General features: G+C 44.3%; 1 protein-coding gene across 4 annotated transcripts in view; it reads right to left on the reverse strand.

Moving 5' to 3' along the window:
- LOC308309440 (hydrocephalus-inducing protein homolog) overlaps window positions 1-8,745 on the reverse strand; it is a 30,396-nt gene extending 21,651 nt beyond the window's left edge. For 3 of the 4 annotated variants that reach the window (XR_013963399.1, XR_013963400.1, XR_013963401.1), the window contains exons 1-7: window positions 8,677-8,745; window positions 6,781-6,880; window positions 6,267-6,435; window positions 5,350-5,432; window positions 4,810-4,968; window positions 4,031-4,446; window positions 1,059-1,307 (exon numbers count right to left, since the gene is read on the reverse strand). Coding sequence is in view for 1 of the 4 variants with exons in the window: in XM_080755281.1 (XP_080611407.1) it covers window positions 4,107-4,446; window positions 4,810-4,968; window positions 5,350-5,432; window positions 6,267-6,435; window positions 6,781-6,880; window positions 8,677-8,719 (894 nt within the window). In the remaining 3 variants the exon portion in view is untranslated. Of the gene's footprint in view, window positions 1-1,058; window positions 1,308-3,708; window positions 4,447-4,809; window positions 4,969-5,349; window positions 5,433-6,266; window positions 6,436-6,780; window positions 6,881-8,676 lie in introns of those variants that run through there. The other variant, XM_080755281.1, reaches the window with a different exon arrangement.
- Window positions 8,746-17,109: the final 8,364 nt, after the last annotated feature.

Genomic DNA, 17,109 nt, shown 5'->3' on the forward strand with positions numbered 1-17,109 from the left:
TGCCGTGAATGAAGTTGAGGAATCGCATTAGAACATTTTGTAATGTCCAGGAACCCTACGCAAAGCTAGGTCCAATCATAAAAGCTTTCGGAGGGTTCCGAGAGGGGCTAACTGTTGATGTGCCCTGAGGTTCAAGTTGGTTCTGCAGCCCTTTAGCACCCTCGATACGCGGAGTGAGGTATACATGATTATTTATTTGCCTAGTTTCCATTTGGAGTATATCATTCATGATTGTATTTGTTTGGTTTTCGTTTGGTTGTGGTACTTTTGGTTATTGTGCATTTTTCCTTGTCTTATAATTGAAATGACTTGAGTTTTGTATCACTGTATTTATAATTCACCATAAATTAACCATTTTAATTGTTGATTGTACTGCCGAAGTGACAAGTTTAATGCACAGATTTTAGTAGTGAAACTATATGAGATTATTTGATTGTAAGTAACTGTATTTATTCTATATCCTTATAGTTTTCACGGTGTTGGAACAATAAACACACCCGTCGAGACCACCCAAACTTGTCATTCTTTCATCAATCGAGGGGCAGCTACAGTAATGCTTAATTGGGTCGTCCACTCACAGTTAACAGTCTATGTATTGAGTTTGTGCTTGAAATGTACTGTCATTCTGCAAACTGTTAATAAATATTTCAATCAAACAATAACATCATGAATTGCTTTAAACAATCTCCTCTCTAGAGTGCAAACATGAAATAGAAATCACCATAGACATATATTTGTATCCTTTTAACCCAACAACCATGACATGTAAGTTACTGTGTTAATGTACTATACCCTTTAACAAACAAGTATTACACCAAGGTTTAACTGCTTTAAATGTACACTTTAGTCCATTCATTCACGGTTATCAAGAAATAAAGTCTAAACCCATCTATTCATGTATACTGACGTTTACCTGAGGCTTCTCAAATTGTCTGAAAATGGATCGTCAGAAACGCATTCACTTCAAAGGAAGGCTATTTAACGCGAGGTAACACAAATGCAAAAATAAAGATATTATTGCAAATAATACAAAGCAGCAATGATCAACTGTACTGTACCTTGTGTTCTCCGCCAGGTGCTTAAACAAAATAAACGTTTGGTTGTTTTGTAAACACTGAAGTGTTCCTTTGTTGGCGTAGTTGTTTACATTACTCCGTCCCAGTGTCATATCCAAATGGTACTCTTACTGAACCACTTCCTTCCAGTCCAACGTTGAAAGTCCAAAGGATAGATTGTCCCAAAAGGCGACAGCGCCCTCCTCTGGCCAGGATGAGTAACTGTAGGGCCACCTATGGCTTGTAGATCAGCTATTTAAAAAAAGATCTGTATATTATACATGTCAAAACTTTAAATGAGACATACAGCATTTATGTACTTTTATGCACATTTTGAATTCCGGATTTTTACTTGTAACAAAGTAATAAGTATACATCTATATTGCAGTATTGATGCCATGATACTGACTTCAGCAGTACCTACTAAGCCTAGGCATGTGTTCTGCTGCCCTCTAGTGTTGGTCCACAGAACTCACACTAAACTTGTGTTGGTGTAAACACACAATCTATGTAAAGGCGTGTGAATGGGTGAATGTAATGCACAATCTACAGTATGTAAAGCGCCTTGGATAAAAGGCGCTATATAAATGCACCATTTACCATTTTAGAAAACGTAGACATATGGGACATTCTGCATAATGACTAGTGTATAGAGGGTATGCACTTGCATATACCCGAGTGGCAAAATGCGTGACAAAGTGAGTTTAATGTCATTTATCATCGTTTAATGCAATCAAATGCAACCTTTCTGTTGGGATGAATGGGCTGTCAAGGCCACAAGGTAGTTCTGTTGCCACTCAGTAGGCGTTCCTGGATAAACTTCCAGTCACACGCATATACCCTCTACAGGCTCATTTTACTTTTGGTATACACATGAAGTACATTTTGATGCCAATATACTGTTGTACTTTTTATTCAAGGTCATTTTGAATTCCACCAGTGCTCCTTATCCTTCCTCTCATGACTTGCACGTGCATACGTGCAAGCTTTTGCATGCGTCCGACGTGTTCGTCACGCACTGCGCACCCCGTCAGGAGGAAGGGGAGGAGGAGGAGGAGGAGGTAGCGTGTAGGTGCTCCGACTAAGTCTAGAGCTTCCGAGATGGTTGACGAGGGGGAGAAGGAGGTAGAGGGGTTCTTTTTCCTTTTGGCCTACGTTCGGGCTGACAGAGGTTATTATGGCTCCAAGTGTGGGGTAGGGGTTCCGTCACGTTCCGTTCGTTCGTCATGCTGGTTCGAAGGGGTGGGTCAGGCAGGGTTAGGGTTTTTGTACAGGGGTCCCGCCGGGGGGGGTCCGGAGAAGAGACCGGGGGGAAGTGTCTGCGCAAACAAAGACGTGCACGCCTCTACACCCTTCCGGGCGTCCACACTGAAAAGACTCATTGCTCGCCATTCAACTACACCGGGACCCTATGTTCCGAGCAAGCACGGACCGGTCCCGTTTTGTTATATTGTTATTATTCCTGTTCCTCCTCTTCTTTTCCTTTTCCAAAACCGGAGGGAGACTGGTGAACGACTCGTGATGAGGTGAGGGGTTTGGGGTTGGGACAGGGGGGACAGGGAATGGGCCCATCCATAGTGTAGTTCCGCTTTTCTGGTTCATGCATGACAACATGAATCTACTAGGCTGATCAAACAACAGTGTATGGACCGACTCATGGGGTTGGGGAGTCGTGAGCCCCCCCTCCTTTTTAAAGGGGGCTTTTTAGACTCCGGGCAGACGGTGTTTTTCCTTTGTTATTATTTCCCGGAGTGAGTGGGGTGGGCCCCGGTCGAGGGGTGAGAAAGGCATGGGTTAGGGAAGAGGGGAGGACATGGGCCCGTCCATAGTGAAGTTCCGCTCTTCTGGTTCGCGCATGAAAACGCGAATCTACTAGGCTGAAATCAAACCACAGTGTATGGACCGACTCATGGGGTTGGGGAAGGGGGAAAGACATGGGCCCGTCCATAGTGAAGTTCCGCTCTTCTGGTTCGCGCATGAAAACGCGAATCTACTAGGCTGAAATCAAACCACAGTGTATGGACCGACTCATGGGGTTGGGGAAGGGGGAAAGACATGGGCCCGTCCATAGTGAAGTTCCGCTCTTCTGGTTCGCGCATGAAAACGCGAATCTACTAGGCTGAAATCAAACCACAGTGTATGGACCGACTCATGGGGTTGGGGAAGGGGGAAAGACATGGGCCCGTCCATAGTGAAGTTCCGCTTTTGTGGCGGTGCGTGCTGGACCAACCCTGAGCGCGGCGAAGCCGCGCGGCGCCCCCTCCGAGCGCTTGTGCGCTCCGTCAGGAGGAAGGGGAGGAGGAGGAGGAGGGGTTATTTTTCCTTTTGGCCTACGTTCGGGCTGACAGAGGTTATTATGGCTCCAAGTGTGGGGTAGGGGTTCCGTCACGTTCCGTTCGTTCGTCATGCTGGTTCGAAGGGGTGGGTCAGGCAGGGTTAGGGTTTTTGTACAGGGGTCCCGCCGGGGGGGTCCGGAGAAGAGACCGGGGGGAAGTGTCTGCGCAAACAAAGACGTGCACGCCTCTACACCCTTCCGGGCGTCCACACTGAAAAGACTCATTGCTCGCCATTCAACTACACCGGGACCCTATGTTCCGAGCAAGCACGGACCGGTCCCGTTTTGTTATATTGTTATTGTTATTATTCCTGTTCCTCCTCTTCTTTTCCTTTTCCAAAACCTTGTCGTGGCCGTCTCAGACCAATCCTAAGCGTGGCGAAGCCGCGCGCCTGCCCACTCCTCCTGTGCGCCCACAGTCGTCCCAGTGTGGGTGAGTGAGTGAGTGAGTGACCCTATTTCCCCGGAGAGTGACCCGGAGGGAGACTGGTGAACGACTCGTGATGAGGTGAGGGGTTTGGGGTTGGGACAGGGGGGACAGGGAATGGGCCCATCCATAGTGTAGTTCCGCTTTTCTGGTTCATGCATGACAACATGAACCTACTAGGCTGATCAAACAACAACATATGGACCGACTCACGACGAGGCGAGGGGTTGGGGCCCGCAGTCAGGAGGAGGAGGAGGAGGCGGGTTTGTTCCCCTCGTTGGTTGGTCGGTCAGTTGGGAAGATGCGTCACGTCTCCCCCGGAGAGTGAGCTCCCAGGTGTTCCTGTTGTGTGCCAACGCTCCGCCGAGCGGTTGAGTGGGTCCGGATATAACGCTCCGCAGAGCTGCAGTTCCTGTATCCTGATGCTCCGTAGAGCTGTAGTTTGACGTGTAGGTGTTTCTGTTATGTGCCAATGCTCCGCAGAGCGGAAGGGTAGTGAGGTCATGGGCCCATCCCTAGTGGAAAGGGGACAGGGAACGCCCCCCATATGCCCCCACATGCGCCTCCCAGCAGGAAGCTGTTTGGCTGAATGGCTCTCACGAGGCCCGTGCTTTACTGGACCTGAAGCTCTGAGACAGACAAGGAGCAAGGTGGTGTTATAGTTAGTGATAAGTAAGTAAGACATATTGTTGTTTTGACACTATTCATTTGTAAATAAATACCTTACTAATTTGCATCCCCATGTTTGGGGATGGAATTGAGTTTGATAGCGAAATGGCACCCACCTACACAAAATTTGACTACTTGTGTGATTGTAAATGGGTTTATATATGAATATATCCAAGCCAGTACATCGTATTATTCAAGCAACATTATCGTTCTTTTTGGACCACCTCGAAAACGAGATGGTACGGTACATCTCAAGGTGTTTTTCTTAAGTAGAGTACTTAGTTTACATTCCACCACTGGTGTTGTGTTTAAAGGTGTCCTACCCCGGCCTCCCAGGTGGTGCAGGCGTGTGTTTAATCAAGCGGCAGATGCTGAAGCGGCTTTCAAAGTCTCCTGTGTTCTCAACAGTGAACGTCTGTGTCCTCCTGCAGCCGTAGACCACTGGACCAAAGCTGAGGCCACTCGTAGGTGTGATCTTGTACCTATAGGAGAGGCAGATATAGTCGAGCATTTTTGGCCATATTAGATTAGTACTGTAGGTTATGACTCATGAGATGATAAATCATAGGTGATGAGACCTTTTTTTTTGCAAAAACAAAAACGGAAAAGATCTGTTTATAAAAATACCCGCCTGTATACAGTACGTGTGGACAAAGCCTAAATCTTTGCGTTGATTGATCGAGACAAAAAGACAGAGGATGTTCACATCGATTCAAATCAAACATTTGAATGACAATTATTTTATATATACAAAATGTTCTCATTTGAATGAGGGACACATTACAAATTCTACGTAGGCTACTAATACTACAAAAACTGGTGTCAGTGATGCCATATTGATCCCCAAAACAACGTGCGCTGACCTGGAGAAGACTGACTGGATGGAAACCTTGACTGGAATGATGGCTATGGTCTCTCCTTTCTCCCCGATGCTTGGCTCAATCACCTGCAGAAGAGAACGTTTGAACACAAGCTCATACAGTAGTACAGGCATGGGATTCAACACAAATAAACGGCACTTGATGGAACCACCAACTTTTATTTCTTCCTTTATTTTCTCTGTGCCACGAGAGTGGCAGCAGAGTGTAGGTAAACCCTGCCAGGGGGTTTTGCCTCTATTTGGTCATCTTAATTTTCGGTTTCCCGGCCTGGAGACTACCATTGTAATGATCGGCTATTATTAACGTTAGCTCACGTCGTAGTTTCAGAGATACGAGGCATTGAAAATCCTACTTTGACTGGTAAAGGGGCGGGGGGACGAATACGTAGCTGGCAGATAACGTCTCATACACTACTGGCGTATTCAAATGTTTTGGACTGGTAATGGATATAGATTCAGAATGTAACGATGCGTGGTGACCGTGTATGCCCTTTTCTCTCCCTGATTTTGGGCGGGAACCTTTTGGTGTTTTAAGGATTCTGTTCTACTTTAGGTATTGAAAAATAGCAGATCTACAAGCTCACCGAGCACCAAGTGGTGCGCTCCGAGCTTGTAGGTCTGCTATTTTTGAAAAGTCGTGAAAATGTGGCGCAAGTCTTTGAATATATATTTCAGAGATTTGTACTAAAATATTGGCTTCTGAGGGGTCCCTGGAACTACATGGGGGTCCGTGGCCCAATAGAGATAATTCTGGGGGTCCTTCACATGAAAAAGGTTGAGCACCACTGACATAGAAACATGGGTTTTTCAGAAAAATGTTAGGATTTAGAAGCCTTTTTTATCGACCTCAGTCCAAAATGGGTTAAAACATTGACCATCAGCAACATAATAAATTCAAACCTGGCACCGCAGAACAGGCTGATCTTTGAGCGAGACCTCCTTGTGGTGCTTGAAGAGAACCTGCACTGCCGTGGACCTCTCTGTGGGCATCAGGGTGCCGTGAAGGGGCGTAACGGTGAAGATGGAGGCCCAGTTTGGCTGAGACGGGTCTGTTCGCTCTAAAGTGAATCTGGTGCAGAACAAAATATCCAGTCAAAAATCAGACAAATCAAATCGAACTGAGCGGTGCAGTGTGTGTGTGTGTGTGTGTGTGTGTGTGTGTGTGTGTGTCAAGCACTCGCCCCTGGACCAGACCAATCTGTGGGTCGTGCAGGGTCACATTTTTCATGGATCCCTTAATTTAGTTTTGTATTATTATAATTTCAAAACATTTTCAAAAAAACATTCACAAAAAGTATTTTCATGGATAAAAAACAAAATTTAAACTTTTTTTCATTAATTGAATGAATGTTTAATTTAAGCTTATTCACTTTGTGGATACAGGTGCATCATGTTATTGACTGTTCCAACTCACTTGTAAGCCATTTCATATTGGCCTTTGTTCTTCAGGTTGACAAACCGCTTCACCTCTTCAGACACCTTGGTGGTTCCAAAGTCCAGGCCGCCGTTCCCTCCTGCATGGGTCAGGAGGAATTTAAATGACATGCAGCTCCAAATATTACCCTTACTTTTTTAGATTTCATACAGTACACATTTTATAATGTGTGTGTGTGTGTGTGTGTGTGTGTGTGTGTGTGTGTGTGTGTGTGTGTGTGTGTGTGTGTGTGTGTGTGTGTGTGTGCGTGCGTGCGTGCGTGCGTGCGTGCGTGCGTGCGTGCGTGCGTGCGTGCGTGCGTGCGTGCGTGCGTGCGTGCGTGCGTCTTTCTGACCACTGGCATAATGCCCAACGTCAGCTTCTTAAGTCTGCCTTTGCGGCAGATTCTGGCAATGCTTTTCAATGGGAACGGAGCGGTAAAGAGGTTAAAACCCTCTGCTCAAAGAAAAATTAAGCCTTTAAGAGTGGCAACAAAGAGGCTTTTAAATTAGCCAGGTATGAGTTTTGAGCATGCTGTGAAAAAAGCTGAAGCCAAATATAATGACATGACCGTGCATATAAGTCTGCAAGACAAACTACGTGCCAACGACACCAAGGGCGTTTGGCAAGGGATGCAAATCATCACAGCGTATAAAGGCAGCCGCCGAGCTCCCTGATAGATTGAACCAATTCTATTGTAGATTCGACATGCCCAGCGATGTCCATCCCAGTGAAACAGCAGTTAGTATAGATTCTCACCTTCTGCAGGATGCAGAAGGTGATTGCCGACCCCTCCCACCCTGCCTGCTCTCTTTTCGCACCCCCTGCCCTCAGGTAAGAGACCGCTGCAGTCTCTAAAGTGCAATAACCCGCGCTTTAAAAATAGCACTTATCCCGAGGCTGTGCACCTCCTGAATGCTGACCCTCTTTTCGCTCGCACTTTACAGCGTGAAGCTGCTTTGTAATACGACAAACTGCGATGAATTTATTTATTCAACATGAATTGTAACATTTTGCATTCTACTTATTTATTGGTCCCCCTCATATGATTTGTACTTTTGTATCTTGTTCTACCGTCTGAATATGTGTCTTTTTGTATGTCTGTTTTAGTGCACTGAAACAAATTCCAATCAACTCTGTTGACATGGCAATAAAATATTGAATCTTGAATCTTGTCCCCATTGAAAAGTAGTGTCAGAATCCGGTATAAAGGCAGAATTAAAGATCGATGTGACTGCACCCTAAAGGACAAATTTTAAGCCCAAATAATATTATGTGTGTACAGCGTGACCAGAGCATAGCAAGTGTTTAAGTATGATCTTTAATGTTCTCGGGGGTCAACAAAAAAGCCATTGCTCGCCTACAAATAGTACAAAATTATGCAGCGAGACTGCTGACAAACACGAGGAGGCGCGGGACACATCACTCCAATAGAATTGATTTTAAGATTTTATTGACAACTTTGACAACTACCTACATCTCGGCCATGCTAAAGCCATACAACCCAGCGTGTACCCCCTCAGATCGTTGGGTAGGGGTCTCCTGACTCCCATAAAAAACAAACTCGTCACCATGGGTGACCGGCCTTCGCAGCCACCATATCTGTGGAACGCCCTACCCCAGAACCTGAGGCTCTTTTTAAATCACTGTTAAAAACCCATCTGTTCACAAAGGCTTTCCCCTAGATTTATTTTATTGTTTTTGCTATGTGGTGTTGTTTTATTTCATTGCTTCCGTGTACTGCAGTCACGATTTATTGTTGTTGTTTTGTGCCTCTAAGCTGGTGTACTGCATTTTTACGTTCCATTGTAAAGCATTTTGTAACTCTGTTTTGAACAGTGCTTCATAAATAAAGTTTATTAGTATTAATAATTGGTAAGTTGTGACCATAACTACCTTTAGGAAAGGCGATGTCCAGAGCTACAGCAATGATCTGCATGTTCTCAGTGTGCACGATCCCAAGAATGTTCTCCATATCTGACACCTGAGGCACAATATGCACACGCACACGCACACGCACACACACATCATCATCATCATACTAAAATTCAGCGAATGTCTGAATGTCTGTCTGTCTGTCTGTCTGAATGTCCCTGACAGCGCTTTATCTCAACATTGGCTGGCCCAATCACTCCCACTTTTCACACAGGCATGGACCATAATTATATGGAGGTCTTAATGGAGCCCTTTTTCCAATTTGACACATTAATGATTTATAATGAATTTATTAGTGGATTAAAAAATGCAAAAATGGGTATTGTACTGTCAATATGACATGAATATGAATGCAAAGTAGCGGTCCATGTGTGGACAGGCTACCTGTCGCCGTTGTGCATGGTGAGATGTGTGCAAACCGTGTAGTTTATCAGGAGAAGAATACCAAAGGATGCAAGATTTATTCGTGAATTAAAAACACACCGGGCGCAGTACCCCCCCCCCACGGCCACAAGAGGGGGGCAAATATCTCACAACGGGTAAGGGCTAGTTAATGAAATTACCTATTTGTATCTACCTTTAAGGTGGTTGCACACTGATGCGTTTTGCCGATCCGAAAGTAGTAGGCTATCACTAGCTGTCAGCCTGTCGCCAACACCCCACTACTAGACAGCCGCAGAAAACGGATAAAAGATCGACCCCCGTCCGAAACAAAAAACTTTATATACTGTAGGACAAAATATTCGGCGGCAGTGTGCAAACGCGATTGACATAAAGTACGGTTGTTTTTTATTTGTTTACGTCCTCTGAAATTCAAGCCGATATTCATCCAAAAAAAACCCCAGTGTGCAAACACCTTTAGAGTGTTATTCAATGAAAAAAGATGCCATGTATTTATTACCAAAGTTTTTTTGGTAGCATTCAAAACGGTGTGCAGACTCCCTCCTTCTATTTAGTTCATACACGGGCAACTGGCGGGCGGGGGACACTTGCGCCCCCCCACCTTCACTCAATGTGGCCCTCAGGTTAATTAATATCAGAATACTGATATATTATTGATTTTCAAAAATGGCCCGCTTTTAATTACTTCAGTCTAAATTAGTAGCTTAATGAGTAGAATTAAAATGTTAGTCTTTTTTATGGCCAATGTATTAACCTATGGACGGTCGCACAGATACTCCCACATGTATTTTGTGAGTCGCACAGATGAAGTTATGGAGCATTTGCGTCCAAAATGTGCACAATTCTGAGCTCTGGCTTGAGAAAACTCATGACTTTTGCAACCTGTGATGTTGTGAGCTTGTAGATTAGCTGTTCTGAGTTTATCGATTAGCTGTTGTGAGCTTGTAGATTAGCTGTTGTGAGTTTATCGATTAGCTGTTGTGAGCTTGTAGATTAGCTGTTGTGAGTTTATCGATTAGCTGTTGTGAGTTTATCGATTAGCTGTTGTGAGCTTGTAGATTAGCTGTTGTGAGTTTATCGATTAGCTGTTGTGAGCTTGTAGATTAGCTGTTGTGAGTTTATCGATTAGCTGTTGTGAGCTTGTAGATTAGCTGTTGTGAGCTTGTAGATTAGCTGTTGTGAGTTTATCGATTAGCTGTTGTGAGTTTATCGATTAGCTGTTGTGAGTTTATCGATTAGCTGTTGTGAGCTTGTAGATTAGCTGTTGTGAGTTTATCGATTAGCTGTTGTGAGCTTGTAGATTAGCTGTTGTGAGTTTATCGATTAGCTGTTGTGAGTTTATCGATTAGCTGTTGTGAGTTTATCGATTAGCTGTTGTGAGCTTGTAGATTAGCTGTTGTGAGTTTATCGATTAGCTGTTGTGAGCTTGTAGATTAGCTGTTGTGAGTTTATCGATTAGCTGTTGTGAGCTTGTAGATTAGCTGTTGTGAGTTTATCGATTAGCTGTTGTGAGCTTGTAGATTAGCTGTTGTGAGTTTATCGATTAGCTGTTGTGAGTTTATCGATGAGGCTGTGCACCTCCTGAATGCTGACCCTCTTTTCGCTCGCACTTTACAGCGTGAAGCTGCTTTGTAATACGACAAACTGCGATGAATTTATTTATTCAACATGAATTGTAACATTTTGCATTCTACTTATTTATTGGTCCCCCTCATATGATTTGTACTTTTGTATCTTGTTCTACCGTCTGAATATGTGTCTTTTTGTATGTCTGTTTTAGTGCACTGAAACAAATTCCAATCAACTCTGTTGACATGGCAATAAAATATTGAATCTTGAATCTTGTCCCCATTGAAAAGTAGTGTCAGAATCCGGTATAAAGGCAGAATTAAAGATCGATGTGACTGCACCCTAAAGGACAAATTTTAAGCCCAAATAATATTATGTGTGTACAGCGTGACCAGAGCATAGCAAGTGTTTAAGTATGATCTTTAATGTTCTCGGGGGTCAACAAAAAAGCCATTGCTCGCCTACAAATAGTACAAAATTATGCAGCGAGACTGCTGACAAACACGAGGAGGCGCGGGACACATCACTCCAATAGAATTGATTTTAAGATTTTATTGACAACTTTGACAACTACCTACATCTCGGCCATGCTAAAGCCATACAACCCAGCGTGTACCCCCTCAGATCGTTGGGTAGGGGTCTCCTGACTCCCATAAAAAACAAACTCGTCACCATGGGTGACCGGCCTTCGCAGCCACCATATCTGTGGAACGCCCTACCCCAGAACCTGAGGCTCTTTTTAAATCACTGTTAAAAACCCATCTGTTCACAAAGGCTTTCCCCTAGATTTATTTTATTGTTTTTGCTATGTGGTGTTGTTTTATTTCATTGCTTCCGTGTACTGCAGTCACGATTTATTGTTGTTGTTTTGTGCCTCTAAGCTGGTGTACTGCATTTTTACGTTCCATTGTAAAGCATTTTGTAACTCTGTTTTGAACAGTGCTTCATAAATAAAGTTTATTAGTATTAATAATTGGTAAGTTGTGACCATAACTACCTTTAGGAAAGGCGATGTCCAGAGCTACAGCAATGATCTGCATGTTCTCAGTGTGCACGATCCCAAGAATGTTCTCCATATCTGACACCTGAGGCACAATATGCACACGCACACGCACACGCACACACACATCATCATCATCATACTAAAATTCAGCGAATGTCTGAATGTCTGTCTGTCTGTCTGTCTGAATGTCCCTGACAGCGCTTTATCTCAACATTGGCTGGCCCAATCACTCCCACTTTTCACACAGGCATGGACCATAATTATATGGAGGTCTTAATGGAGCCCTTTTTCCAATTTGACACATTAATGATTTATAATGAATTTATTAGTGGATTAAAAAATGCAAAAATGGGTATTGTACTGTCAATATGACATGAATATGAATGCAAAGTAGCGGTCCATGTGTGGACAGGCTACCTGTCGCCGTTGTGCATGGTGAGATGTGTGCAAACCGTGTAGTTTATCAGGAGAAGAATACCAAAGGATGCAAGATTTATTCGTGAATTAAAAACACACCGGGCGCAGTACCCCCCCCCCACGGCCACAAGAGGGGGGCAAATATCTCACAACGGGTAAGGGCTAGTTAATGAAATTACCTATTTGTATCTACCTTTAAGGTGGTTGCACACTGATGCGTTTTGCCGATCCGAAAGTAGTAGGCTATCACTAGCTGTCAGCCTGTCGCCAACACCCCACTACTAGACAGCCGCAGAAAACGGATAAAAGATCGACCCCCGTCCGAAACAAAAAACTTTATATACTGTAGGACAAAATATTCGGCGGCAGTGTGCAAACGCGATTGACATAAAGTACGGTTGTTTTTTATTTGTTTACGTCCTCTGAAATTCAAGCCGATATTCATCCAAAAAAAACCCCAGTGTGCAAACACCTTTAGAGTGTTATTCAATGAAAAAAGATGCCATGTATTTATTACCAAAGTTTTTTTGGTAGCATTCAAAACGGTGTGCAGACTCCCTCCTTCTATTTAGTTCATACACGGGCAACTGGCGGGCGGGGGACACTTGCGCCCCCCCACCTTCACTCAATGTGGCCCTCAGGTTAATTAATATCAGAATACTGATATATTATTGATTTTCAAAAATGGCCCGCTTTTAATTACTTCAGTCTAAATTAGTAGCTTAATGAGTAGAATTAAAATGTTAGTCTTTTTTATGGCCAATGTATTAACCTATGGACGGTCGCACAGATACTCCCACATGTATTTTGTGAGTCGCACAGATGAAGTTATGGAGCATTTGCGTCCAAAATGTGCACAATTCTGAGCTCTGGCTTGAGAAAACTCATGACTTTTGCAACCTGTGATGTTGTGAGCTTGTAGATTAGCTGTTCTGAGTTTATCGATTAGCTGTTGTGAGCTTGTAGATTAGCTGTTGTGAGTTTATCGATTAGCTGTTGTGAGCTTGTAGATTAGCTGTTGTGAGTTTATCGATTAGCTGTTGTGAGTTTATCGATTAGCTGTTGTGAGCTTGTAGATTAGCTGTTGTGAGTTTATCGATTAGCTGTTGTGAGCTTGTAGATTAGCTGTTGTGAGTTTATCGATTAGCTGTTGTGAGCTTGTAGATTAGCTGTTGTGAGCTTGTAGATTAGCTGTTGTGAGTTTATCGATTAGCTGTTGTGAGTTTATCGATTAGCTGTTGTGAGTTTATCGATTAGCTGTTGTGAGCTTGTAGATTAGCTGTTGTGAGTTTATCGATTAGCTGTTGTGAGCTTGTAGATTAGCTGTTGTGAGTTTATCGATTAGCTGTTGTGAGTTTATCGATTAGCTGTTGTGAGTTTATCGATTAGCTGTTGTGAGCTTGTAGATTAGCTGTTGTGAGTTTATCGATTAGCTGTTGTGAGCTTGTAGATTAGCTGTTGTGAGTTTATCGATTAGCTGTTGTGAGCTTGTAGATTAGCTGTTGTGAGTTTATCGATTAGCTGTTGTGAGCTTGTAGATTAGCTGTTGTGAGTTTATCGATTAGCTGTTGTGAGTTTATCGATTAGCTGTTGTGAGTTTATCGATTAGCTGTTGTGAGCTTGTAGATTAGCTGTTGTGAGTTTATCGATTAGCTGTTGTGAGCTTGTAGATTAGCTGTTGTGAGTTTATCGATTAGCTGTTGTGAGCTTGTAGATTAGCTGTTGTGAGTTTATCGATTAGCTGTTGTGAGCTTGTAGATTAGCTGTTTTCGCCGAAGCGAGCACTTCTCCCCAAAAGCATGTTTTTGCAACAAACGTTTGAAATTTCCGCATTTGCGGCGCCCCCTATGGCTGAAAATGTAATTGCTTGGGGCTCTCCGTTGATGTAGGTGGAAGAGCAAAAAGTGTGTTTTGAAGAAAATTCAAAATGGCGGAAAAATCTATCCTGATGCAAATGGGCGTGGCCTATATGGGGGGAGAACATGTGAGGGTACCTACCCTAGGTCCCACGGGGAGGGGGGGGGGGGAGAACATGTACTAACCTTGCTGTAATAGAACCCTTAGGCCAGGACAGCGCCTGTCCCGGCCAGCAGTCCTGCCAGGGCATGCCTCCAGGTGGTGGCGCTGTGGTTCCACTGGTACTGTTGTTGACCTCCTGAACTGTGGTTGTGCTGCTCAGTGCTGCCCCTGCTGGAGTGGAGGTCTGCTGCAGCCCAGGCGCCGGGAGCCAGACGTACGGGATTTCTAGGGGGACACACACAACACCTTTAAGTCCAGGGGTCCTTGGGGGTTCCAGGGGGTCCCCAGTAGTTAACACACAACACCTTTAAGTCCAGGGGTCTTTGGGGGTTCCAGGGGGGTCCCCAGTAGTTAACACACAACACCTTTAAGTCTAGGGGTCTTTGGGGGTTCCAGGGGGTCCCCAGTAGTTACCACACAACACCTTTAAGTCCAGGGGTCCTTGGGGGTTCCAGGGGGTCCCCAGGAATAGTAGTTAACACACACCACCATGGGACATTTAACATATTGATGACAGTTTGCAGAACGGGTTCATTGGGTTCATTTCAAACTAAATCAAGTCAACACAAAAACTGTTATTGTTGACGCTCCACTACAATGGTTTACAACACGGTCCACCATGTTCAATTCATCACATTTACAAATATACACTTTGAGCTCAGACTTTACGGGGGCCAGTGTGGAATTGCAGCCATCTGTAGGTTCAGTTTTTTTTTTTTTTTTATATTTTTTTTTTTTATCCCACGATTTTGTAACCCATTTTTCACCCCTGTGTCAATCATCTACTGTGATCCTGGGCTCTACACACCCTCCGCCAACCTGGGGAGAGCAACGGACTTGAACTCATGCTTCCTTCATGCCTGAGTGTCCAAGTTGCTCCTTTTACACCTGACAGGGGGGAGTTTCCCATGTTGGACGTAGCGCGTGGAAGGAACACGTTATTCCAACCAGTTCCTTTCCCCTCCATCAGGCGCCCCGGCTGGCCAGGGGGAGGCAGTTTAGAGACCAGGATTACTGCATGTTTTTGTGAGGGTACCTACCCTAGGAGAAGGTTCAGTTTTGAAGGAGTCTAGGGATTCAAATGTTCTTTTTTCTTTGTGGCTTTAGTCTTTTTTTTTCTATTTATTTTTGAATAGAGGGATAGGGTGACAGTAGGGGGAGAGATAAGGGGGGGGGGGGGGGGCACGGTGCCTGGACCGCTGAGCCACGGCCCATGCCGGGATTCACATGTCTTAATGGCTGTTGGTAGGGCGTTCCACACTTTAGTGGCAGCGGGCGGCTGTGGCTCAGGAGGTAGAGCAGGTCGTCCAATGATCCCTGGGTCGGCGGTTGGAATCCCGGCTCCTCCTCCTGTCCACATGTCAAAGTGTCCTTGAGCAAGACACTGAACCCCACCCTGCCTCCAATGAGTCGGTCGGTGTGAGCTCGCCACCGTCGGTGTGTGAATGTGTGAAGTGAGGACGCTGGCGTCGACTGTTCACCGCTTCACCTCCCAATGAATGCGCTTTGAGCACTTGGAAAAGCGCTATAAAAATGCAATTCATTATTTATTATTATAGGAGCGAAATAAATGTAGTCCCTTGTTTCAGCAGAATCTGGGTTTGTTGAATTTCCTTTGTCCTCAAAGGCCCGTTTTCCACAAGCTCACAATGTGCTTGTAGATCTGCTATTTTCAGCAAGTGTAAAATTACTTATACTGGATCTCTTGTCCACTAGTATCCTCATAACATTTTAGTAGTTCTGCTATTTTTCAATAGCTAAAGAGTGACCAAACAGTAAAGTAATAAAAGGGACGATAACAGTCAGTAATTCAGAAGCTGGTCTGATAAAACATTTAGGAGAAGTTCCTATTTTGCTCCTGTTGTGAGATAATGATTAACTTCACCAATAGCTAACCTGAGACTGGCTGTATTTCACACACTGAGTCAATCTAGACTAGAGGATGTCCATGTATCAACTCTGACCTTTGGGCAGGTCATTCATCGCGTGACTAAAATGCACGTTACTGTGTGTGGATCACAGGACAACACTGTGGTGACCAGATGTCCCGCTTAGCGTGGGACAGTCCCTCATTTACAATACTTTCCAGGCGTCCCACAAATTGAGACCCTAGCTGTCCCACATTGTGACTGACAGGCATCAGTGTTCACATTGAGACCCTGTCTGTCCCACATTGTGACTGACAGGCATCAGTGTTCACATTGAGACCCTGTCTGTCCCACATTGTGACTGACAGGCATCAGTGTTCACATTGAGACCCTGTCTGTCCCACATTGTGACTGACAGGCATCAGTGTTCACATTGAGACCCTGTCTGTCCCACATTGTGACTGACAGGCATCAGTGTTCGCATGCCCTAATAGTTAGTCCCCTAATAGTTGTCTTTCTGCTGTAAAGGACTCTCATTCTCTCTTTTCCTGCATTATATATTTTTAAGCCTATGAGAAATATCCCCTAAACTTTAGGGCCTAAAGGGCCTAGGCTATACTACCAAGACGGCTATCTCGCCCATGACCAAAATTAGCATTTTTAAACAAAATGTGAGACTCCAAAATGGATTAATAACACAATGATAGTCCTATGGTTGAATATGACATTATGGAATTAAATATCAATTTGTCTCACACAAATGAACAGTTTGGTTCTGGGGTTCTGTTCACCCTAGACAACACATACTGTACTGTAATGAACAGTTTGGTTCTGGGGTTCTGTTCACCCTAGACAACACATACTGTACTGTAATGAACAGTTTGGTTCTGGGGTTCTGTTCACCCTAGACAACACATACTGTACTGTAATGAACAGTTTGGTTCTGGGGTTCTGTTCACCCTAGACAACACATACTGTACTGTAATGAACAGTTTAGTTCTGGGGTTCTGTTCACCCTAGACAACACATACTGTACTGTAATGAACAGTTTGGTTCTGGGGTTCTGTTCACCCTAGACAACACATACTGTATTGTAATGAACAGTTTGGTTCTGGG

Source organism: Protomyctophum bolini (genome assembly GCF_963924005.1).
Source record: "Protomyctophum bolini genome assembly, chromosome: 22".
Lineage (NCBI taxonomy): Eukaryota > Metazoa > Chordata > Actinopteri > Myctophiformes > Myctophidae > Protomyctophum > Protomyctophum bolini.